The following is a 25,409-nucleotide window of genomic DNA, read 5'->3' on the forward strand; positions in this document are numbered from 1 at the left end:
GGAGTCAATCGTTTTGAGTAATATCTTTCACGCTTTATTAAATATATACGTACACACCCCCATCCCAGAGAATCCGGGCAGATTTGGGAAGGCGCAGCAACCTCTTTTAAAACAACCCTACGTGGAAAAAAAAAAAAAAATAGCTAAAACGCGGAAACAAAGCGAAGGCACCCGCGCTACCATCACCCTCGAAACACAGCGGAATTTGTAATATTTTTTTTTAAGGGGAAAAAAAAAAAAAAAAACACCCAAACCTCAGGGCTGCCTCTATTGTGTGCGCCCGGTGTCGGGGCGGTGCGGCCGCGGGCACGCCCGGGAGCGCGCTCCGCGGTGCTGCGCGGTGCTGCGCGGCCGCCCAGGGGTTTGTGAGGTTTTGCGCGGGGGTGTGCGTGTGAAATGTTGGGGTTTTATGACATCACAAGGCCGGAGTGCCCAATCAGCTGGCGGGTGGCGGGGACGGCTCGGTGGGGTGTTCCCTAGAATATACCGTACGCGGCGACGGGGCCGCGAGTGCGGAGCCCGGGGAAGGTGGGAGCTGCACGGAGCCCCGGGGCTCCCCCGCCTCCCAGACCCCCCCTCCTCTACCATTTTTACACCCCCCCCCCCCCCCCTTGTCGGTAGCTTTGTTTGCTTAAGCATTCAGTGGGCTTCGCGCAGCAAAGTGGGGGTGTCTGCCCTTGCTGATTCCTCCTCTCCCTTCCCACCTCCCCCAACAAGAGATTATTTTTGAAGTGGAAGGTGGGGTGCGCGGGCCGCAGGGTGGGAGCCGGCCGGGGGGAACCCGGAGGATGCAGATGTTTTGACTTCTTTATTTTCTTCCTTTTTTTTTTTTTTCCTGGGGAGGGGAAGACGCGAGTCAAGCCCCGGTACAGGCGGAGGAACCGGTGTTCGGAAGATGTTGCGAACCATTGACTGGAGCGTTTGAAAGGGGAGATCGACTGCTTCGGCTTTGCTTTTTTTTTTCCTTTTTTTTTTTCCCTCCTTTTTATTTTCTTTTCCTGCCCTCCCCCCTCCCCCACCTCTCCGGAGGGGTAGGGATGTGTGTGATCAGGGAGTGGAAACAAATATGTCCTTATTTTCAATGCCCCCTTTGAAAGAGACAAAGTAAATGCTCCTTGCAAATGTTCCTGACCTGCGAAGGGACCTTCGGAATTGTTCCAGCCACCATGGATTACAATGGGGAAGCCCGGCGGGGGATTTTCATGCCGGCTATCAAGAAATCGAAGGGATAAACTTGGGATACTTACAGATCAATGGCACCCAGATGTTTGCTTTGGCCCAGGTCCTCAGCGACTGTTTAAGGATATCCCCAGGACCACCATCAGCAAAAAGATGGAAAACCTTAAAGATCAAGAGCCGACGCTGCGATCTCAAAGAGCTCCGGACCCTCAAAGCCATCAACTCGGTGCCCACCCGCGCGGTGAAATGCTCCCTCATCTCCAAGGCGGACCTGGAGGCTCTCTGCACCTCCTGCAAGAGCCTCAGCCCCCGGAGGAGGAAGAGGAAAAGGAAGAGCAAGAGGAGGGAGCAGCTGCTGCTGCCGGACCCGGGGGAGCTCTTCCCCTGCCCCGGCCCCAGCTGCTTCCCGCCCTGCAGAGCCGGCGGCTGCTGCGCTCCCGCGGCCCCCGGCCGCCCCAAGCTGCCCCCGCCTTCCCCAAGCCGCGCTCGGCGCCGGCCGCGCTGCTCCCGCAGCCCTTCCACAGGGCCTTCCCCGCCTTCGAGAAGCCCCCCCGGGGTCGGAGGGGCTGCGGGCTGGCGGGCCGGGGGAGCTTTTTCGCCGGCGTCCTGGCCGGGTACACCCCGCGACCTGGCGCTGCTGCAACCCCGCTGGCCGCGCACCCCTCCGCGCAGGCGGCCGCGCTCGCCCAGCCGAGCCGGCGCAAGCGGGGGTCCCTGCTGCGCCAAGGGGCTCTTCCCGGCGGAAAAGGGGCCCGCGACCACCAGGAAAGGCCGCTCCTCCGCCTTCCCGGCTCCAAGCGCCAGGGCACCTCCGCCGGCTACTCCAGCGACTCGGACTCCAGCCTGGACTTCGGTGGGTCCAGCCCCCGCCACCATCCAGCGACTCGTCGGAGGAAGAGGAAGAGGAGGAGGAGGGAGGAGGAGGAGGAGGAAGGGGACACCTCGTGCAGCAGCGAGGAGGCAGCTCCTCGGAGTCGGAGAGCAGCTCGCTGTGCAGCGGGGACTCGGTGCAGAGCACCCGGTACAGGCAGGCGTCTCTGCCCCGCTTCCAGCTGCAGCCCCCCCGGGAGCCCCTCGCGAGGAGCGCCCCGCCGAGCCTCCCCCGAGCGTGGGCAAAGTCCTGCGCCCCGACCCCAACCTCCTCTTCCTCTCGCAGCAGCTCTGGGCCAGGACTTTGCGAGCGTCAACTTTGGAAAGTTTGAGCCCGGCTCCAGCCCTGGGCTCGGGGGCCCAGCCGCTGCCGGAGCTGTACGCAAAGCAGGAGGCCTCCCCTTCCTCCTCCTCCTCCTCCTTCTCCTCCTCCTCCTCCTCCTCCTCCTCCCCCCCCCCCTCCCCGAGCAGCACCCCTGGGGGGGGATCCGCAACAAAAGGAGGGAGGCTTTGGGGACGCGGAGCCCTGCGCCAAAGGGAAGGATTTGCACAAAGATGCCTCGAACAATAGAGCTCGTTAGGCCCAGTGACCAGGCGGAGAGGCAAAGCGGGGCTTCAGCCGTGCGAGCGCCTTCCCAAGAGCCGGTCCCGGGCTCGGCCCCGCAGCCCCCGGCTCAGGAGCAGGCAGGGAGCCTCGGCCCGGCACCCCCGGGGGAAACGGGGGAGCCCCGACGGGAGCACTTTGACCGGCTGATCCGGCAATCCAAGCTGTGGTGTTACGCCAAAGGGTTCAACCTGGACGGGAAAAGTTTGCGGCACGGAGGGAGGACGGAGCCCTGTAAAGCCGCAGAGCTCAACCCCCCGGCTCCAAAAGAGCAGAGAGCCCCAGCACCTTGTCAAACAAAGCTTTGAAAGGCAATGGCTCGGAAAGGAATGCCAAGCGCAGACGCCTTGCAGAGGCGCTGAGGCAGAAAGGCAACAGAGCTCCTCTAAAGGGAGGCCACAAAAGACTCAAAGGAGGAATGCCAAAAAGGGAAACACTCATTGCAAACGCCTCGGCAGCGCCGGGCCAACCCCGCCTCGGAATTCCTTCAGCCTCATGGGCAACTTCCCCTTATTCCCTCCCTGGTCGTGGGGGAAGATGGGGACTTGTGTCCTGCCTCCTCTTTGGGGGTCAAAAACTCCTGGGCCCTCTCCAAAACTCACCCGCTGTGGAGCTGGCACCTGGGGGGCAACGCTATCCCGGTGCCCCCAGCCTCAAATTCCGGGGCTATAGCTTGGAGGATCTCTAAGGACAGCGGACGGCCCGGAGGAAAGGTTTACATGCAACAGATGAGAGCTGCAGGGTGGGCGGGAGAGGGCCCAGGGGCGGGGGGGCGGCCGGGCCGGGGTGCCCCGGGGGTCGGGGGTGGAGGGGGAGCGGGCCCCTCCGTCCCGCAGAGCCCCGGGGCCGCCCGAACCGGAGGTTCCCGGACGGGGAGGTGGGTGCCCGGAGGAGCCGTGCGGGGGTCCGGGGGGATGGGGGGGTGCTGGACCGTTTCTGGGGGGTGCGAGTGAGTGTGTGCACGGCTTCGGCTGGGGGGAGGATGGGAGGTTTCCCCGCTCCGGCCGGGGGGCGGTACGTGGAATTTTTTTGTCCGTGTGTGCGCCCGGGTCCGATACCGGTTTCGCGATGAGTTTAAGAGACGAAGCTAAAACGTGCGATCGAACCCACGGGGGGCGGAGGGACGCCCCCCACCCCACCCCCCCCAGCTGCGAAACACGATGGGTTTTTCCCAGCGAAGGGATTTGGGATGAAGCGCGCAGCTCGGAGCTGGAGGGGGGGGCGAAGGGCCTCCCGCCGCCGAGCAGAGCTCGCCCCGACCGGCAGCGCCCGCGCCCCCTCCCGCCGCCCCCTCTTCCCCCCCTCCAAATACCAAAAAAAAAGAGGAAAGAATAGATCTAATTTCTCCCTTTTCCTCCATAAATACGTTGGATTAAACTAATAATAATCACACGCAGAGAGAAATAATGATGTCATGCAGCATAAACACTCCTTTTCGGCCCGAGTCAATCCCGGCGAAATTGGGAGCAGCTATTCCAAATAACTATATTAATAGCAATGTAATGTTTTCTGTCTACTTAAGAGACAGGAAGAAAACACCGACTTTTAAAAAGACCAGGAAATTCTGTTTGCTAAAAGAAAACAGGAGGCTTTGAGAGGGAAGTTATTTGAAACTGCTGCACATATATTAAAAAAAAAAGAGAAAAAAGAAAAAAAGTGAGTTGTTTGCTGGATAATAACCCTAACTCGGATCGCCTAAAGGTATCAGGCCTGTAAAAGCTTTACGGGCACAAGAAATAGGATCCAGGAGCATTAGCAATAGAGTACAGATGGACAATTTGATCTCTCCCGAGCTCCGGAGTGGAATGCGGGAAAAATGCGGAGGGAATGTGTCCTCTCCTCTGCAGAGGAAATCATATCCCAGTTTAACTTTTCTTGCGAACCAGTGGCTTTGTAACTGGCTCTTTTGACTATTTCTGATGTGACTTCCACCCCGCTTTGGCATCAAAGCCCGACGGGCTCTCTGAAGTCCGCTCTGTTTTGGAACGTTGGGCAAATCAAAGCTGATGTGTGTGGTTTTTTTTTTTTTTTTTTTAATTATTATTATTTGGGGCGCTGGGTGTGTGTTTTTATTTTTCTGCCTCTTCTTTGCAACAGAAAATATTCTCAGCCCGCGGTCGGGGATCACGCAGTGCCCGCTCGGGGATTGCTATTTTTCCTTCAGAGTCCTTCAAAAATTGGCTCCCTCCTAAAAAAAATCCTTCACAGTGTCCTTTGCGTCCCGTGGAAAGGGGAGGAAAGGAGAATCATCGCAGAATTCGAAAGAAAATATTCAGATCTGGCACGGCGCGTTTCGATTTTTTTTTTTTTTTTTTTGGTTTAACTCCATCAGTGGTTAAAAAAAAAAGAAAAAAAAAAAAGGACATTTTTAAGGTCAAGCGTCTTTTATATCTGTTAAGCGCTGTTTTTCTTGGAGATGGTGAATTGTTGCTAAAAGCAATGTTTGTTTTACTTGGGTTTTTAGCGGGTTTTTTGGTTAACTGCGTTGTTTTTTTTTTTTTGTTTACTTCACCCCACCTCCCCTTCCTCCCATGCTGAGCAAAAAGGGGGATTTCTTCTGTCTCCGAAATATTCAGGTTTCATACCCGTAGCCGTGGACGGTTACAAAAAAAAAAAAATCCCACAAAAACCAAAACCAAACCCAACAAAAACCACCCTAAACCCTGCGAGTGTGTAGGAGAGAGAGAAAAGCCCATTTTGAGGAGTTTTGCCTCCGCATCGCTGTCTCGGGGTGCGCACACAGAAATCACGCAAATGGGGGATTTTCTGTCCCGCATGTTCCCCGCAACCCCCTCTGCTCCCCTCGGTCTGCCCCCCGGGGGAGACCCGCAGGGCAGAGTCGCGGGGGGGGGCAGGGGGCACGCTTTTTGGGGAGGGGGCGGGAAAGGCGCCCGTTTGCCGTGTAATCGCCGAGCACGATCGTTCGCTGTCTGCCCGCGACTCCCCTAAATCCGGATCGGGTTAAAAATGTATTTTCTAGGAAAAAATAAAATTTAAAATAAATTGCGGGCTGGTCGGTGGAACGGAGCCCCGGCTGCACAAAGCGGGCGGCCGCGCTCCGCGCCCGCGGAGAGCGGGCAGAAAAAAAAAAAAAACCCCTCGAGATCCACGCTGGGAATGAATGCTAAAAAATAAAATAATTAAAAAAATATATATATATAGAAAAGAAAAAAGCAGCAAACCCCAGACTCCGCAGCTCCGGCTGCCGCGGGCAGTAACAGCCAAATAACTCAGGAATATTTTCTAAGGGATATAATCACCTCGGGAAGTGCGTGCGTGGGGAGGGGGCGCGGGCAGGGGGCACCCCCGCGTGTGCGGTTCCACGGATGTTTATCTCTGTGTATATATGCGCGTTTGTACACGCGGGAGTGCGGAAAACTACGAGCACGCGGTCCGTGCGCGCACACGCAGACGTTACGCGCCCGCGCGTTATTTCTCCGCTCACGCACACCCGTGGGTGCGTGTGGAGGTGTAGATATCTGTATATAATGCAAAGGGGGGGGGTGTAGCAGGGCTGTGAATTCACTACAAAATACCTCAAAACTTCCCACCCAAACAGACCTTGAGCCTCGAGCAGCAAAATCGTCCCGTTCACAGCAAACAATAATCGTTAAAAATAATAATTCCCCTCCCCCTGTTTGTTTTTAAATATATTTCAAGGAAATTAAGCGATCCAAAAAAAAAAAAAAAAGAAAAAAAAAGAAAGTCGTCTTCCTAACAATCCCCGGTAAGGGGCTGAAGAGGGGGGTGGCGATGCATCGGAAGTAAATCGAAAAATAAAAAAAGTAAAAAGTAAAAAAAGGCAAACTCAAACTGTTCTCTGAAATAGCCTGTTTTGGACTTAAACATGACCAAGCCCAGGTGGTAACTGGTTGGAAGAAGCAAGATCTCTGCGGCCACAGGGAGCCGGGAGGAGGGAGCCGTTGGAGGGGGACAAACGAGTTTTGGGGTTGAGCAAAAGATCAGCTCCCATCGCCAGGACAGAAAGCACCTTCTCAACGGCCTTATGACATTGTTTTACTTCCAAACGGGTGCAGAAGGAACAAAAACTGATATTTTATCCCCCCCCCCCCCCGCAAAAAAAAAAATATTTGTCTAGGTAGGAGAAAACCGAAATTATCTTGTAAAAAAAAAAAAAATAAAACTTTTATGAAAGGGTGCTGCTTTAAAAAACGCAGCCTGCTTTAGTCTCAGGAAAAATCTCAGCTTGGATACGGTGTGGTGCTTGGGAATCGCGGTTTGTGAGGGTTTATTTTGGGGCTGGGGGGTTTCAGGGACCTTTGCTCTCTCTTTGCGTTGCTGGATTAAAAATTCCCATCCAGTGGGTTGTAAAATGTCGGTCAGTTCGTGGGTGCTTCTCTGCTGGACCCCTGGATCCAGGGATGCTTCTGCCCAGGAATAATTTATTTTTTAGGGGGTGCTGTGAATGGGGAGAGGAGTTATTTTCCCGGGCTGGGCACATCCAGTGGCCAATGCTGCCTTTCCCCCCGCCACCCTGGCCTAAACCACACATTTAAAAACAACAACCCAGGGGAGGAAAGAGCCTTTTCCAGCCAGGTATTGGGTTTTCTGTTTAGATTTACTGTATTTTTATTTATTTGAAGTTGTTGTAAGTGTATGACGATGAAAGTGTTAATTCCTGCGTGCAATATGGAATCTAGGCTGAGAAATAAATACTCTTTTTTTTTTTTTTTTTTTTTTCACAGAACTGGCTGATATTTGGCCCTTTTTGTGGGTGCATGCCGGGTGGGGGGATGCGCTGGCTGGTGCGCCCCCATGGGGGTGGGAGGTGTGGGTGCTCTCGGGGGTGCTTGCACGTTTGCACACGCAGTGCACGTGTGTGCGTGCACCCACGGGGGCCGTGCGTGTGCCCGCGTGCCGCGGAGGGAGCGTGTATCCGCCTGGGCCGCTGCTCCAGACACAGCTGTGGCCATGTGGCCATGCACATCTGGCTGTGCGTGTTTTATTTACATGAAGTACGCTCCTCTGCTCGCACCCACCCCTCAGCCTGGCACCCTCCCGCGTGCCGGACCCCCGTGGGCCACGTGTGCCCGCTCCACGCGCGTTGGCGTGCGTGAGCGTGTCCCTGCGTGTCGTGACAGCGACACGTGTGTGTCGGTCGCACGTGTGAGTGTGCGAGTGGGTGTGCGTGCACGTGCTCGGCTGCTCGGGGAGGGGGGGGGGTGTTGAGTGTTTCTGTGGACAAATTTGGCCCAAATGAAAGCTTTTTCCTCAACGTTTGATGGGAAATCAATAGCTCCGTCCCTCTAATTTGTAGGCCGGAGACTGTTCCCCAAACATGTGTTTCTGTTTTGAGGGCCTCAGGAGTCAGTGCCCCTTACAGGAGGAGCACTTCAGATATATTTTTAAATCCCTGCCATATGAAAAAATGGCCGAAGGCTGGAAGATCCCATTGGAGCCACATCGGTAGAGCCGGGTCCACACCCAAATCGTAGATCAGAGCAGGCGACCCAAAGACCAGAAGTGTGGGTTTTTTTTTCTGTTCAATGTGTCAGAAGGGGCCTAAAGTCTGTTATTCTGGGTATGAGTTTGGAAGGTTGAAATTCCGACCTGGGAAACATTTATCCAGCTCTTCTGCAGCCAGAAAGATTATCTCTCCAAACCGAGAAAAATGGAAAAAGAAATGAAACACACCCCCAGCCAGGACCTCATTAGTTGTGATTAATAACTGTGTATTATTCGATTGCCACAAAATCATCCGATGACCTCACTTCGGCAGGAGGCCACGTAGAAACCCTCAAAAATCACCGAAATCCAAATTCCGCAAGAATATCGATCTGCAAACCGGGAACGTGGTGCTTGAAAACTCTTTGCGGAATTTTTTTTTTTTTTGTGTGTTTTGTTTTGTTTTTTCCCAATCCCCTTCCGCCTTTCTGGCCGGGAGGAAAAGAATCCGAGTCAAAAGGACTCCCAGTTAAAAACACTTTAAAATTTCGGGAGGCGAAGCCCGGGATCAGCCCGAGCGGGAGGCGGCGATCCCGGCGAGACCGCCCCGGCTCTAATCGCAACCAAATGACCCCGCTATTATTATTATTATCTTTTAAAGAAGGTAATTTAATAATGACCTTAATTATCTGCAGGGACCAGCACGGGACCTGCCGGGGACGAGGCTACAAGCCGCCCCCCCCCCAGCCCGTAGATTTACGGCTGGTTCCTGCCTAAAAAGTGAAGGGGGGGGGGGGGTGGAATCTGCAGCCCCAGAGCAAGGTGGGGGGTGAGGGGGGGCTGAGGGAAGCTGCTGCATTTATTTAGTTTAGTGTCAGGGTGTTAATGATAAATTAGATAGGAGAGGAGGGGCTCGGTAAACCAGTAAGCTGTGAGAAAAAAAAAAAAAAGCAGCGTAACCCCCTCTCAGGGCAGGGGGCAGGGAGGGAGCGGGGGGGGGGGGGGGGGGTGAGGGATTAAGTGTCACTAAAGGCCTTTCATTTACCATGTTTACATGGAGTCAATAGAAGCGAACGGACAAGGGTTTATTGTGAGTTATGAGGCTCTTTCTAACTCCCGTGTTATCAATATCTCCCTCTTAAAAAAAAAAAAAGGAGGGGGGAGAGGCAAAAAATGAATTAAAAAAAAAAAAGAAAAGTGAAATTATCTGTCAACCTTTGCGGAAGGTGGGAGCCGGTCCTCCCGGGCAGCCCCCAAAGCCTTTGGAGGATCCTTCAGCTGTTCCATATAAATCTACGGGCTCAATAGGTGGAGTTTATGCTTTTAGCAATTGAAAGAAATTACCCTAAATGAGGCCATATGGGAAACTGTGCCCATCCTTCCCCCCCTTCTCCAAAACCGGGGGAGGATTTCGCCTGTCCTTTGTCAGGAAAAGCAGGTTCTGGGGCCGGGGCCGCCCCCCACCGCTCGGGGCCGGTGCGGGGCTCCGGTTGTCTCCCCTTCCCGGACCCGGGGGGGTGAGGGGGGACGAGGGAAAATGCCATTAAATCCCGACTTGGGTATTCACACTGCCCTGCCCGGCAAACAGCACGGATCCAGGCTGGCTTTGTGGGGAAGGGGGGATCAGGGGTCCCCCCGGAGCGCTGGGGTGACCCCCAGGGATTTCTCCCCTCAGGGGATTTCACCCCCAGGAGGGGTTTGGGGGTCCCAAAAGGTGTGTGTGAGGGTGTCAGGGCAGTGTTAGCTTTCTGACCCGTTTTACCCCCGTTTCACCCCAATTACCCTGCAGCCTCCCTGCAGCGTGCCCAGATTTGCTCCCTGTCCCCAGGAGGATCCGGCCCCTCAGCATGCTGGATGCACATAGGGGTGAGGCATAGGGGGTGTGGGGCTGGATGTGATCCCCAGGGTGCAGGACACTGGGGTGCAGGTTGGAATGTAGGTCCCTGGGGTGCATGCACCCTGCACACTCAGGGTGGGGGAGTTTACCTTAAATTCCACTTTTTCCTACAGTTTTACACACGGGGCTCATCCAGCCTTTTAATCAGCTGGAAATACCAGCAACTGCCTGGGCGACTGCTTGTAATTAACCATTCGTTACAGTGATTAACTCCCCCCCCCGAAATAACTGAAGTCATTGCGTAGGAAACTCGGGATTCTGCATGGAAGCAGCAGGTCACAAAAAAAAAAAAAGAAGTGACCCATCGGGATGTGCTCTGAAATCAATCCCGCCGGAGCATCGAGGCCCACGTTTGGCTGCCCGCAGTTTCCAACGCGACGGAAAACCCACCTCGACTCATGGTAAAGGTCTAAGTTGAGGATTGTTTCCGAACTGTTCTTTAACTTCTCATCAGAGATGATATTTTGGGGGGAAAAATAGAAAAAAAAGGGAAATAACAAAAAATGCTGCTGTTAGATTTATAGTTTTATATTCTCAACTCTAACTGATTTTATATATTCTCAGCGTCGCGTTTGTGGGCGCTGGGGTTACTCTTCCCGGTGCTGCTTAAGAAGAAACATGGGTGACAAGGGAAGAAAGTGAATCCAAAGCCACCAAATCTGGATTTTGGGAGCAGGAAACTCCAACGAAGCGTGCGCAGGACCAGCTCGTTCCCTGGAAGCCGGGGGGAGTATAGGGAGGCCAGCAGGTTCCCGGGAGGCCGGAGGTGTGGGGTGCTGCCATCTCCCCTTCCCAGCCCTTCCCCAGCTGTTTCCAGGCTGGAAAACTCTGAGCCAAGGTGGTTTTCTGGGAAACAGGGTTATTCCGAGCTGTGGGTGCTGGGGACTTGTCCCCTCAGCTGCTGTTCTCTCTGGTGGGATGGTGCTCGGATCCTCACCATCAGTTCCCACCAGCAGAAATCCATAAATACACACGGAAGCAAATAACCCCCAAGGGGGCAGGGAGAGCCTGGGGGGAGTGGGGACGTTTTAGGGATGGGGGCACGTGCTGGGGCTGCTCCTGCCCCCCTCTGTGTCCTTCTGGGTGCCCGTGGGACCAGAGGTGCCCTGCAGAGACGAAGGATCCTCCCTTCCCTCCCTTCACCCTGCGAATAACTCACATGCTGTACCTCCACACGTGTATTTTTTCTTTTCCTGCTAATTCCCATTTTCCCCTGCATTTATCCAGGTGGGATTCCCTGCTCTGAAAGGTGCCTCAAGGGAAATATTCATACCTGAAAGCTTCTTGCACCCCCCAAACTGACCCAGGGACACGGGGTGTCACTTGAGGGTGGCTGCTGGGAACCAGTCACCCATCCCGGATGGGGACAGCGCCCGGCAGGGCTGTGGGGTGATGGGGCTGGATGACACCACGACACCCCCATTTCCTTCCTTATTTAATTTTTTTTCAGGACTGAGAAAAGTAAATGGCACGGAGGGAGCTGGGGAAGGAGGAGGCGACCAGGTAGCACTGGCCGGCAAGCAGCACCCTTGGGGAGCGAGGCTGGGCAGGATGCGGCCCTGGGCTGGCTGAAAGGGGGTGTCCCCTGGCCGCCCCCGCTCCGTGCAGCTCCTTAATTAGGTGGTGGGGGCTGCAGGGCCAGCTGTTGGCTCGGCCGGGGGGTCCCCAGGTGTCAGTTTTCCCTGTCTCACCCTAAAATCTCTGTGGCCTGAACTCTGTGAACCCGGGCGGCCCCAGCTGTGCTCCCCCCAGCTGTGCCTCATCCAGCTGTGCCACCCGGGGGGGCCAGGGGAGAAGCCTCTTTCAGCTGGTGATGGGCTGCCCAGCAATGTCCTCCCCCGCCAGTCCTGCCTGCGGTGGGGGACAGGGGGGCGCGGGGTGGGGTGAGGCATAGGGGGTGTGGGGCTGGATGTGATCCCCGGGGGGCAGGACCCTGGGGTGCAGGTCAGGACGTGGGTCCCTGAGGGGTGCAGGGCATTGGGATGCAGGTTGGCATGTGGCTCTTTGAGGGGTCCAGGACCCTGGGGTGCAGGTTGGGATGCGAGTCCCTGGGGGTGCAGGACCTCGAGGTACAGGTCAGGATGTGAGTCCCTGGGGGGTTCAGGGCACTGGGATGCAGGCTGGGATGTGGCACTTTGAGGGGTGCAGGACCCTGGGGTGCAGGTCAGGCCCCCAAAAGGGTGGTTTCATTGCAATATTAGCAATATTGTACATTTGGGTTTTAATCACACGATTACAGGGGAGATCCGTGCAATGGATATATGGTTATAATGGCAATTTCAGCACTCACTCTTTCGGCAAAAACGCTGGCACTGAGACTTTGTAAAATACTTCCGTGGAGGAGGAAAAAAAAAATCCGTTAATAGCAGTTTGTGACAGAAAATCGTTCGGGCTGCGCTGTCAGCGTGCCTGCTAATACCTGAATAATTAATGCCCAACTTCTTTTCCCTTCTTCAAATATTAACATGTTTAGAGGCCTTGTCAAAATCGAACACCCCTCCTTGAAATTAATTGCCGGTAAAGATAAGGAGAGGTTTTCAAAATAGATTTTTTTTTTTTTTTTTTTTCAAATGTGAGAAAAATCTCGACAGGAAAAAAGGTATCGGGGAGCCCGTGGTGGATTTTTCCGCACCACAAACTTTTCCCCTCTGTTTTACGGGTGTTCGTGCACGTGCACACGTGCTCAGCTGCATTTAATAACACACACTTATGTAATAATATATAATTATATAATATATATAATTTAAAGTGCTGTCGCAGAGCCCCGTGATCTCTTTTAGGATGGGTGAGGGGTACCGGGGCCGTGGGGGGAGGCAGCAGGACCCTCCCAGTGCCCCCTCCCAGAGCAGGGGGTTTGCAGCCCCCTCCCCGGTGCTGACCGGACCCTCCTGATGGCTTTTCTCCTTGAGGAGCCTTTTGGAATAATAAAATAACACGGCAACTGGAGGAGAGGAGGGGCTTTTAGAGGGAGGGGGGCTGCGTCTGGAAACTCCTGTGCATCTGGAGGCAAATCCCAGCTCATGCTCTGGAGATGGGGGAGAAACGCAGCATCGGCCGATCGGAGCTGCCGTCGGACCCCCATCCTCCCGGTATATAAATTTATAACATCCCAAGGGTGTAGCTCTGCCTCTCTTGGTTTAAAACAAAACCAGACAGAGTCTCGCAGGTCAAAAGGGAGGTGGGGGAGGGCTTTTCTCTACCTACCCCCAGACAAAGATCCCTTTGAATCTAATCAAGCAGAAAAGAAACCCCTTTCCTGTATGTTTTTGTGCGAGGGGAGAGGGCTGAGGGCTGCCCTGGAAGGTAAAAGGAAAGGAGATCCCATTTTTCCTTCCAACAATGAGATCTTTATAAATGTTCAAAAAAAAACCCCAAACCCCACCCTACCCCAGTCCCAGCAGTGGAAGGAGGTGGCTGTTCCCAGTGGGAAGGTGAAGGAGGGGGTCGGGGATGGACGATGTTTGCAGCGAGGGTGTGGATGCAACTTGGTGCATCCATATTTTTCTGCGGGGGGAAGGGTTTCCAGCGCTCCCACCCCGCTCCGCCACCCTCGGAGGGTGCCCGGGGAGGCATGGAACCCCCGGCAAAGAGCAGCGACCTCCCGGTGCAGCCCTCGGGCATCGCTCCGACGACTCCGTTTCCTACAGGACATCACTCCTGCAGCGGGTTTTATCCTGTCTCCATCCACATCAACTGGAAACTTTGCCAAGGCCCTATTCTGGTGTCCCCCACCAAAGCCCAGTTGAGGGGCCTGAAGACCCTCTTTTGCTGTTGGATTTCTCCTGTGCTTCTACTTGGTGGTGGCTTTTCTTGGTGACTGTGGGCATCTGGACAGGCTCCGTGTCCTCGTCCCCTGCCGTGGGGTGACTGGGGAGAGGATCCAGGACAAGGATCCAGCCGGGATGCGCTGCAGGACTTGCCAGCATCACCCACAGGACCTCCCCAGCTCATGGGGTGGGTGCTGTGCTGGGGTCCCAGCACGGGCACATCGGCAGCGTTGCTCTCTGGGTGCTCTTTGTCAATGTCATAACAAAACCATCCCTGTCCCCTCTGCGAAAAACCCAATTTATGCCTGTAGGTGCACATACCCCGTGCTCCCCGGGGGCTCAGCGGTGGCGGGAGCCCTGTCGCCTCCCCCCTCCCCGCTGAGCCCCGCTCTGCAGCACAGACAAGGCCTCAGACGCTGCTTTTTACATCCTTTTAACCAACGCCACACGACAGTGATTTAAGCTGATCACAACCTCCCCGTGCCGACGCGAGAATCCTCCTCCCCTCGGTGTTTACATTAAGTACAGCAGCGCCTGGGCTATAAAAGCCCTTCCAAGCTGACATTAACTGCGGCGTAACGACGTCAGATTGACTGGAGCTGGGTCAGACGCCTACCAAAAGCCTGCTAGAAAGAAGCTGCCGTCAAATTTATTGTGAAAGCATTAGCGTGGGGCTGTCCGTGCGAGGCTGGACTTCTCCTGGGCTCACAAAAGCTGTTCTGCACTTATGCACCCCAGTTCCATCCCAGTCCCCCCTTTGCAGACCTTTGCCAGGCTGGGCTGTGAGCTGGGGGGAGCTCGCAGCAGACCCCCCGCCTTGGAGCACCCTTCTACCGCTTTCGGCTGCAAGCCCGATGCATAAGATTGGGTTTTTTTTCGTAGGGTGGTGCAGTTCTTCTCCAGGGCTGCGCTGCTGGCTCTGCCAACGCAGATGCCCCGACGTTGGTCGGGTTTGCAGCACCCTCTCAGCGGCTTTTGGACGTACCCAGTCCCCTCATCACTGGCAGGGACACGTTTCCCAGCTGCTTGCTTCAGGTGCAGCCTCTGCCCTGATGGTGGGAGCCCCAAAATGCTTCTGTGTCTTATCCCAGAGGCCACCGGCTGCCCCTTCCCTCTCCACCTTACTCCGTGTTTACTCCGTGCCTTTTCCTCCTCCGCGTTTGCTTCTCCTCAGGGAACAGCCCATGTCCTGCTCCCACCCCACACGCATTTCAGCGCTGCCGTGTTTAAAAATAAACCAAACAAGCCGTTCAATGAAAAAGCTCGACAAACAAACCAAGAAACTCTTATCACTACCCCCCACCCCCCCGAAGCCCCCGTCATGCAGTCGAACCCCCGGAGGGTTTTCTGGCAACCACTGAGGTTGATGAAGTTGGAGCACGAAGCCCCTTCCCAGTCCCATGGGCAGTCTGGGGGCTTTGGTGGGGACTGTGTATCCGAGCACACACACGTGCACACAAGTTTACACGTATAGAGATATATATATCTCTATATAAATCTATATATAGGTACATATACATCTCCTACAACTCTGCTGAATCCATCCGCTCACGCAGCAGCAGTTTTTTGTGGGCTCTGCTGTTTACACACCCCCACAGGCTTTAGGGCCAGGAGGGACCGTGGCCGTCGTTCTCCGTGGCCGCCCTCGCCGTGCGATGAAGATCCGGCCGCCTCGCGGTTTTCCGTGCCTCTTGGCTGGCAACGTTTCCCTGGGAGAGGGAAGAGGGGTCCCCCAGCACCGCTCCGTGCTGGATGGGTCCATCCTGCACAGTGATCTCGGAGCTGAAGGAGCCTGAGCGTGCGCCCTCATGCCCAGGCTGATTTTTACTCCTCCCTTTGCTGGATTTCTGGCCCAAAGACACCCACTCTGTTCCCTGGGTGCTCCTACCAGTGTGCTCCCAGCCCCACTGGGGGTTTCTAGTGGACCAGCCAGCCTTTTATTGTATGTAAAAGCTTTCCTGGTCGTGTCTCACCCCTTTCCCAAGCCTGTGCACTCACGGGGTGTCTGTGGGTGCTGGTGAAACACCGGCTCCAGTAAGGGGAGGTGAGAGCGGCCGGTTTGGGGTCTCGGAGCGGGGAGGCAGCAGGCAGAGCTGCCCCTCCAGGCCTGCATGACCTTGACCACGTCTTTATTTTCCACTTTACCCTCTGTCCCCTTTGCTCCCAGGGGTTTTCAGCTGGACCGCTGCCCTCCCCACCCACGAACTGGTTTCCCAGGGGAGCCGAGGACCCCACAAGGTGCAATTAAACCACCCGGTAACGGACTTGTTTCCTCGGTCACCCTCCACGGCTGCCTTAGGAGCAGCCACAGACCCCTGGGGTGATGATGCCGTGGGTGCCATGGGTGCTCCGGCTCCTGCATCACCCTGCGGCACCAGCGCTGCGCTCAGCAGAGGCTGCACAGCGATAGCCACCCGGGGAGGGGGGGGCTTATCCCGTGGGGGCAAATTTTTAGCACAGGAGGAAACTAATTCAACTTTTTCAGGATTTCCCGAGCTGCTGCAGCTGGTGCTTGCGAGCCCGGCCCACACGGTGGCAATATCCGCCCGGGAAGTGCGGCCAGGGCCAGGCTCCTGCTCCTGCTCCTGCTCCTGCTCCTGCTCCTGCTCCTGCTCCTGCTCCTGCTCCTGCTCCTGCTCCTGCTCCTGCTCCTGCTCCTGCTCCTGCTCCTGCTCCTGGCCCACATGGGAAGGGATTGGGGTGGTTTTTTGCCCAGGAATGGGTGGAGGTGTGAATTTGCCCAGGAATGGGTGTGGTTTGTTTTTTGTGCCCGGGAATGGGTGGGGGTGTTAATTTGCCCAGAAATGGGTGTGGTTGTTTTTTTTTTTTTTTTTCCCCCCAGAAATGGGTGAGGTTTGTTTTTTTGTGGCCAGGAATGGGTGGGGGTGTTAATTTGCCCAGAAATGGGTGGGGTTTGGTTTTTTTGTGGCCAGGAATGGGTGGGGGTGTTAATTTGCCCAGGAATGGGTGGAGTTTGTTTTTTTTTTTTTCTCAGAAATGGGTGGAGTTTGTTTTTTTTTGTGCCCAGGAATGGGTGACGGTGCTTATTTTGCCCAGAAATGGGTGGGGTTTGGATTTTTTAGTGCCCAGAAATGGGTGGGGTTTAGGGTTTTTTTTTGCACAGAAATTGGTGGAGTTTGTTTGTTTTTTTTTTCCCCCAGAAATGGGTGGGGTGGTTTATTTACCCAGACAAGAGTGGGTTTTTGCTCACTTTCTCTGTTGTGCTTTGGCTGGGAGACGTTGGTGCTGCAGTGCTGATGGAGGAGGGGCTGGGCAGGATCCTGCCTTCTCTCCGTACGGGGTGATGTCTGGGCTCAGGGAGCTGGAGCTGGGGGAACTGGGGGTTTTTCGTCATGGGGAGGTGGTGGCTGTGTCCCCCGACAGCGGGGCGGTGGTGGCAGAGCAGGAGGGGAGGGCTGCTGTGGAGGGCAGGTGTCTGTCCTGCCCGGTCCTCATTTCGGAGCTGGGTGGGGGGACTGGGAAGTGCTGCCTCCCCTCCAGCTGCCAGACCCTGCCCCATGGCTGGGATCAGCCTCGAGGTTGGGGTGAAACAGGAGCTGCACCCCCTGCCCAGCCCCAGGCTCCTTCGGAGCAAAGTCCTCAGGGATCTGGTGGGTCCCATGGAGCAGCTCTACCCGCTGCACTGGTGGGGTGGCTACAGGGGGGTTTGGAAGTGGAGGATTCCCAAGAGCCTCATCCAGGCTGGGACCTGCCCTGGCTGGTTGTTACCAGGGTGATTTCTGGAGGTGGGCAGCTTTTTTGCTACAAGGACTGAGGTTTCAAAGTGTTTTGCCATTCCCTGTTGGGATGAAAAGTCGTTTGTTTGTGTTTTTTTTTTTTTTTTTTTTTTTTTTTTTTTTTTAAGCAAGTGGAAAATCCACAGAGCTATCTGGTTACCGGAACATTTTTCTTCCTACCACTTCAAAACATTGACTCGATCTCTCTTAACATTCTTTCCCTATAAATTAAATTGTGAAAGACAACGTATTATAGTTTAAAGGAAGTAAAATTCCAACACGTTTCTCCTCAGTCTTTTAACTGGAAAACTTATCCACGCCGATTCCTTCAAGCAAACCGAGTTCAATCTCAACCAGTTGGAATTTTCTATGAAAAATATTTAATCAAAACATTCCCAAACAGCCCTACTGTTAGCGACTAACAGATGCGCTCGCGTTCATTAGCCCGATGCTGACGAGGAGCCTTGGGCTGAGCCTCGTTCCCTGCTCCGAGCCCGAGCAGCCGCAGGGATTTTGGCAGGTCCCGATCCGGAGGGCGAGTGTTGGGGAAGGGCAGCTCCGGTGCTTGTTCCTGGGGTAGGAAATACGGTGTAAAGGCAAAAGGGATGGTCTGTGCCATGACCACACGTTTGTGTGGGGTGGGTGCTGGGTGTCTGCACAGCTGGGGGGGGGGTCCGCCCTGCAAGGAGGGATGGGATGGGTTAAAGGAGGGTGGTGACATCCAGCTCACAGGGGGGGAATCAAGGTCCTGGGGTGTTCCCCAAGGTCAGGGAGTGAGTAGGGGGGCTGGCACCTATGTCCAGTCTGTCACCTCTAAGGGAGAAGACCACCCTGCGACTCACGGGCAGCACCCTGACGTGCCTTAGCTCAGGAGAACTCGATGGACCTACCAAAGCTGCTCTTCCAGGGTGGGGGATTTGGGGGTGAGGGGGCTCCAGGTCCCCCTGACCCCTCTGCAGCCCCTCCAGATCTGCAGACATCCTCCCTTTTCTCCCCCCTCCCCACGAGGCTCCTGAGACAGAAGCTGTATCAACCACTTTTATTTCAAAACACGAAATAAAATTAACTGGGGGGGGGAGCGAGCTCTTCTAAAGAGCACCAAATTGTGTTGCTATGGAAACGGGAGGAGAAGCCCAGTAGCTGATGCTCTCCTGGGGCTCGGGGCCGGCTGTACCAGCCGAGATGTTTTCTCATCTCTCATTCTTTCTTCTTTCTTTTTCCTCTGGTGTTTTTTTGTGTTGTGTTTGGTTTTGGTTTTGTGATTTTTTTTTTTGTTTCCCCTTCTGCCCATTTAACATTTGTCTTAGCCCTGGCCACCAGCTCAGGGACTGGGCCCTATCTGGCTGCAGGCAGTTCCTGCATGTGGTGCCCTCTCGCCAATGCCCGTCTGCTGCCCAGAGGTCATGGGAGCTGTTTGGATTTCAGAGCTGAAATTTGGAGAACGCAGGCTCTGCTGCTGCTGGGAATGACTCCTTGGGTTTGGGAGGCGCCAGTGGCGTTCAGCTGCGGAGCAGGGAGGAAGGCTGCTTGGACAGCCGCGTTCCTGCTGAGTTTTGGTTTTCTCTGATTTCCCAAGTCCTGTCCTCCTTGACAGGAGGCTGGTGTGGAGGGGAATTGCTGCTGTGAGGCAAGTCCCCCTGAGGTCTCCTTGTGTTTCTGCGTGGTGTGTGCGCCCAGAGACCCCAAAATTGGGTGAGGGAGACTCTGGCTGCCGTGTCACAGCCGCCTGTAGCACCGAGACCTGTTGTCACCTGCTGATCCGGGCAGCTGGGATCACCACCCATCGCTCCCCATCGCTTCTCCGCTTGTGGAATTCACATCCGTAAAGGCGTTTCAGCCAAAGTAGAAGGAATTGCAAGCTCTCGACTTCAGGGAACAATTGACTGAAATCTCTGCAAGGCCAATTGACCCGCTGATCACTCCAAAATCAAATCGCTTCAGCCCGCCTTGGAGCTTGAACTCCTTGGAGCTTGAACGCGGATGCAGAGGTGCCCACCCGGGTACCAGGGAGGGTCCCCGTCCCCTCCGACACGGCGGCTGCCGCCGTCTGCCCCGGGCAGCTGCGTCGCGCTGGATCTGGAAGTAGTTGGCAAAGTATTTAGGGGAGGGGAAAAGTGCTATGGAAAGTAATATTTAATTAGCCCCAAGAGGAACATTAATTGGCAGCCTTAATTTGAAGCCCTGCCAGAGCCTGTTGTAGTCCTACGCCGTTTAGCATAAAATGGGTCTAGAAGCTAATTTGTAGGTCACGGTGATTCGATCACATATGTCGGGCTGCGATACCCCAGAGTGGGCGGCCGAGGAGAGGGGGGCAACGGGCCGGGAGTCGGGTACCATATGCCACCCGCCCCATGAGCTTTCCCTTGCCAACCCTCGCCCCTTCCCTCCTGTGAAATAGCTTCAATGCCATCACCCTGCTCCTGGCTCTGCTCCTGGGGGTCTGCGGAATGCCCATGCTTTCTGGGTGAGCGGGGGCTGCACTCATCGCCTTCCCTTTCTCCGGGCTCACCAAACTGCTCCGGACCCCAGCCCGGGCTGGATGTTTCATATCCTCCCGGCTATATCCCAAAGTATAACTGGGGAGGAAAAGGCTGGGGCTGGTGGGTTGTGGACTCCTCCAACGCTGCTTATTGCCCAAAATCCCACAACACTGATCTTGGGCAATGCTACCACCCCCTCCCATATATCCGTCTCAAGCAACTATCAACAAATTTGTATTCACAGTGACCTGGCAGGGAAAGGGTGTTTTTCTTTGCTGCAGAGGTGAAGCCCCAAGGCCTGGAGAAGCTGAACAACTCACTGGGGAGCAGCGAAGGCTGCACAGCCCCTCGTGCCTCTTCCCCGTCCCGGGCAGGGAGAGCTGGCTCTGGCAAACAGTGGGATTCAAAATTGGCACGGCTAGGGGGTGCTGCCAAGGGAAAGCCACTGTTGCCTGGGGAAGTGGTGCGGTGAGGATCCGCACCCCATCTTCCTCCTCTCCATCCTCCTGCAGCTGGTTTCTATAGCGACCGGGTACCTGCCTTTCCCCACGGCCCTGCCTGCTCCTGATTCTCATTCACAGCATCACCCTCTAGAGCCAGCGGGACCTGAGTGGCAACAGTGGCCGCCCCACAACCCCAGAGTGTGTCTGGGTGCCCAGGGGGCTGCACGCTGCTTGGTGGAACCCTGCAGCAACACCTGGGTGTAAATACATGTCTATCCGTAATCCTGGAGGTTCCTGGATTAGGCAGAAGCTGGTGAGACCCATAAAGGTCCTGGGTAGGTTTGTCTTTTGTCCTGAATCAGGAATCCCACCTGGTCTGAGGCATCAGTGTCTCCTTAGAGGCTGGGGGTGCTTGGAAAAAACACAGCTGTGTTTGTTAGGGCAGGAACGTACAGGAGCTTCCACGGCCAGGATGGAGATTCCTGCTAAATGTTGGGGTTTGTCTCCCATCCCAGAGCCAGGAGGAGGTCAGTGTGCCAGCCTGGGACAAGGGAGGGACCTGAGCTGGTGGTTGGTGGTCCCTTGCTGGCTCTACCAGGGACTTGCTGCAGGTAAGTCACTGTCCCCCTTCCCTCCCAGGCTCCCTGGGTGTCTCATCAAGCTCCAGACTCGTTAGCAGGTCTCCCAGGAAGCTCTGCCCAGCCTCCTCTGTGTCTGGCTAAGCTGTCTCCAGAGAATGCTCCAGATTTATTGTATGACGGCATCGGTGAGGCACCGAGCCCGTCGGCACGGTCGGGGCCGGCTCCAGCCCCGCCGTCTGCAGCCCGGCCATAAACCACTCCGAAACGCCCAAACAAACGGCCAACCTGGACCCCGCGCAGATCCATCCCGTCCCCCCGCCCCAGGAAGGGTCAGGCTGCCCGTCCCGGCCCCGCGTGAGCTGACGCTCCCGGACGGAGTTCTGTGCCCGCTCGAGGGCTGGCGGGCGGCTCAGGGGGAGCAGGGATTGCGGGCGGCAGGAGCCGGGGCCGGCTCGCTCCTTCCCTCTGTGCCGAACACGTGGGAAGAGCTTGTCTTGGAAGTCTTGGAAGTCTTGGACAGGGAAGGGAAATCCTGTCACCGTTAGCGCGATTTGATGCTCCAAGTCAGTCCTGCTGGTTTCCCGGCAGCCTCGTCCTGCGCGTGGGTGCATCTCCCAGGACAGGAGCTGGGCTGTAGCTCTGGATGCTCTGGGCACACTGGGGCAGAGCTTGGCCATGGTGTTACTCCAGCCAGTGGGATCCAAACACTCCCAAAATGTGCTAAAGTGTGGTCAGGAAAAAAAATCTTACCTTATACTGTTTTTTTTTTCTTTCTTTTCCCCCGTCTGAAGTGCTTTGGTGATCTCTCAGTCCTTTCCTCTAGGAGGGCTCCTTTGCCTCAGCACTTTGCTGCCCAAGGATGCTGCCTTGGCTGAGGGTTTCTCCTCCCAGACATCTTTGCCTGGGGAAGTGGTGCCCCATCACAGCGGGTGACTGGTTGCTGGTTGAGCCAGTTGATCCTGCATCTTCTTGGGTGATGAGAAGCTCACCATGAGCCAGCAATGTGCACTGGCAGCCCAGAAAGCCACTTGTGTCCTGGGCTGCATCCAAAGCAGCGTGGGCAGCAGGTCGAGGGAGGGGATTCTGCCCCTCTGCTCTGCTCTCGTGAGACCCCCCTGCAGTGCTGCCTTCAGCTCTGGGGTCCCCAACATCAGAAGTACATGAAGCTGCTGGAGCTGGTCCAGAGAAGGCCATGAGAATGATCCGAGGGCTGGAGCACCTCTGCTATGGAGACAGGCTGAGAGAGTTGGGGCTGTTCCGTCTGGAGAAGAGAAGGCTCCGGGGAGACCTTCCAGCACCTTCCAGTGCCTAAAGGGGCTACAGAAAAGCTGGAGAGGGGCTTTGGACAAGGGCGTGTAGTGACAGGACAAGGGGCAATGGCTTTAAACTGAAAGAGGGGAGATTTAGATTAGAGCTAAGGAAGAAATTCTTCCTCTGAGGGTGGTGAGGCACTGGAACAGGTTGCCCAGAGAAGCTGTGGCTGCCCCATCCCTGGAAATGTTTGCAGCCAGGCTGGATGAGGCTTTGGGCAACCTGGTGTAGTGGAAGGTGTCCCCATGGCAATGGGGTTGGAACTAGATGATCTTGAAGGTCCCTTCCAACCCAAACCGTTCTGTGATTCTGTGATCTTTGTGCCTGGGCTGGTGGGTCTTCACCTCTGCACAGCTCTGTGCACCAGCCTCATCAGCTTTGCTAATGACAGCACTTTGCTGGTGACTGATGCGCTTGTTTTCTTAAGGAGCTGCTCTCTCCTTAAAGGCCCACAGCCTTTGGTGACATGGTTAACACGGGATCACAGAAGGGGAGAGCTGGAGGGGACCTTCAAAGGTAATTTCACTTACCCTCTGCCCAAGGCAGGATCAACTATTCCTATATAATTTTTGTCAGATATTTCTCTGCCTTGTTCTTAAAATCCTCCAGTGACGGAGATCCCACTGCCTCCCCGGGCTGTCTGTCGCGGGGCTCTAATAGTCCTTATTATTAGAAAGTTTTTCTTGCCATCTAGTCGACGTCTCCCTCGCCGCACTTTAAGCCCATTATTTCTTGTCCTTTCCGCAGAAGACACAAAGAACAGATTATTCCTGTCCTCCGCTGCCGCCCTTGATGTCTTTGAGGGCTTTCATCACGTCTTCCTCGGTGTCCTCTCGTTCAGACTAAACAAACCCCAGTGCCATCAGCCTCCCCACCTCCCGTGGGTGCCAGCGCTGCGGGATGGGCTTTGCTCGGGCAGCTCAAATGGGTGAAGCTGCAAGAGCATCCGCTCCGAGCCCGGGAGGAGCCGCTTGTGAGCAGGGTTTGGATGTTCTGGGTTCTTTTTCTGGAGGCTGTGATGGTCACTGTAACATGTCTGGGAGGTTTGGGGAGGTGGTGGGGCTGTCGTGCAATAGCTACGGGAACTGCAGAGCTGCTGAAGGTCAGGCTGGTCTCTGCTGCAACCAGATGTGCCACATCTGGTAGGTCTCAGGAGTTGCTGCTGGCAAAGAGACGGACCCATGGTGTCCTCGCGTGGATGTGCCACACTGGTGTGTTTCGTAGCGGCTCCTGGCGCAGTGATAACCTGGCGAGGAGAAGCAGTTGTCTGGTTGCTGCCACCCTTATCCCTCCTGTCCCCTGGGACTGAGCCCTGTGGCACATCCAACGCTGCCAGGGACGGACACGTCTCACGGGGATGGACAAATGCCCCCCCTGCTGCCATATGTGGGGGGGTCCCAGGCTGCCACTCCGCTCCCCAGCCCTGGCCCACTGTGGCTCCTGCCCCTCTCCCAAAAGAGCAGCTGCCCAAAGCCGCACCAGAGAGCGGGTCCTGCCCAGCTGAGCGTGCGTTTCAGCTGGTATCTTGGCTGAGCACACGGAAAACCCAAGATAAAACCTGTTTTATCCAGGATTTCTCCATTCCCAGCAACTCCTCCACTCCAATTGCCCATTTTTCCCTCTCTTCTGAGCTCCTTTCTCCCTGCTTATCCCATGCCATGCCATGCCATGCCATGCCATGCCATGCCATGCCATGCCATGCCATGCCATGCCATGCCATGCCATGCCATGCCATGCCATCCCATCCCATCCCATCCCCTCTCTCTGCTGTGATGCTGGGCTGTGGCTTCCCCGGAGCCACCCAGCTCCTGCTGCCCTCCATCCCTGTGCTGACCCCTTTGCTCTGCGCTTCGTTAGGTCACAGCTCCCATTTGCATGTTGAATATCTAATCTCAAACCCGCCTGACAGATCCCTTCCCTCCCGTCAGCACTTTGCAGTGTAATGACTGTTTTGTTCCCGGCTGTCAGCTTTGCAGGAGGCAGTTTGCTGATAATCTGGGAGAAAAAATTTGGAGTTTTTCCACCCCCACCCCTCTATTCTTCTGGGTTTCTTAAATATATGTATAAAGTGTGTATTTTTCAGGCGTAGTAATTATTGATATTTAAAAGGGTTGGCGTCCCCACCCCTTCTCCCCACATCCCTGCCATGATGAGCTCAGTTTACTGGAATTTGGGATCTTTATACCCTGTTCTCCTGGCATTTTATCAAAGCATCAGGGGGAGGGGTGAGAACTCCTGGTTCTTCTCCAGTTTGGCCCATTAATGGGAAAAATCACTTAGGAGAGCTGTGTGGCTTAGGAGATGCCAGGAGTCCTGGCACCAGTGGAGATGAACGCCGGCCCGTTCGTGCGGGTTGCCCGGTTATTTCCCTGGCTCCACGTGCAGGTGGGGAAGATCCTGGTTTCGACCCATCCGAGCGTAACGGCGGTTCATCCCGACTCTTCTTTGGCTCGTGTGATCCGCCGCTATTTTGCGGTCCGACATTATGGTTCACCAAGGTTTTCATTAGGGAAATCAATGAGCCGTATCATCCCGGCGCTGTCTTGGTCATTGACAAATCATAAATAACGCCGAGGCCCGTTGTGTCTCCAGGGCAACAGGAGCAGCCATCAAACAGGTCTGGTTTCTGTGCAGAATACCCTAAATCTGTCGTTCTGGCGAGTTCTGGGCTCAATAAACACCATCTCTCTGCTTCTTTGCAGACCCTGGTTGTGTGATTGTGCCATGTTGGGAGAGCGGCGTTGATCCAGCCTTGCCCTGGGGTCTGTGAGCGTGTCTGTGATCTCCAGGGAGACCTTCCAGCAGCCTTCCAGTGCCTAAAGGGGCTACAGGAAAGCTGGAGAGGGGCTTTGGACATGGGTGTGTAGTGACAGGACAAGGGGCAATGGATTTAAACTGAAAGAGGGGAGATTTTGATTAGATCTAAGGAAGAAATTCTTCCCTCTGAGGGTGCTGAGGCACTGGACAAGGTTGGCCAGAGAAGTTGTAGATGCCCCATCCCTGGAAGTGTTCAAGGCCAGGTTGGATGAGGCTTTGGGCAACCTGGTGTAGTGGAGGGTGTCCCTGCCCATGGCAGGGGGGTTGGAACTGGATGGTCTGTGAGGTCCCTTCCAACCCAAACCATTCTGGGATTC

The 25,409-nt window shown here is 55.3% G+C and overlaps 1 protein-coding gene across 1 annotated transcript in view; it reads left to right on the forward strand.

The window, feature by feature from the left end:
• Positions 1-1,121: 1,121 nt before the first annotated feature.
• The window catches only part of EPOP (elongin BC and polycomb repressive complex 2 associated protein), a 63,346-nt gene continuing 39,058 nt past the window's right edge, over positions 1,122-25,409 (forward strand). Inside the window, 16 exon segments of the mRNA XM_086626314.1 lie at positions 1,122-1,188; positions 1,191-1,292; positions 1,295-1,338; positions 1,340-1,670; positions 1,757-1,887; positions 1,889-1,967; positions 1,970-2,043; positions 2,046-2,092; positions 2,094-2,134; positions 2,137-2,253; positions 2,256-2,536; positions 2,538-2,618; positions 2,620-2,905; positions 2,908-3,011; positions 3,014-3,161; positions 3,164-3,366. Coding sequence (XP_086482440.1) covers positions 1,122-1,188; positions 1,191-1,292; positions 1,295-1,338; positions 1,340-1,670; positions 1,757-1,887; positions 1,889-1,967; positions 1,970-2,043; positions 2,046-2,092; positions 2,094-2,134; positions 2,137-2,253; positions 2,256-2,536; positions 2,538-2,618; positions 2,620-2,905; positions 2,908-3,011; positions 3,014-3,161; positions 3,164-3,366 — 2,136 coding nt within the window.

Source organism: Tauraco erythrolophus, chromosome 25, assembly GCF_009769465.1.
Source record: "Tauraco erythrolophus isolate bTauEry1 chromosome 25, bTauEry1.pri, whole genome shotgun sequence".
Lineage (NCBI taxonomy): Eukaryota > Metazoa > Chordata > Aves > Musophagiformes > Musophagidae > Tauraco > Tauraco erythrolophus.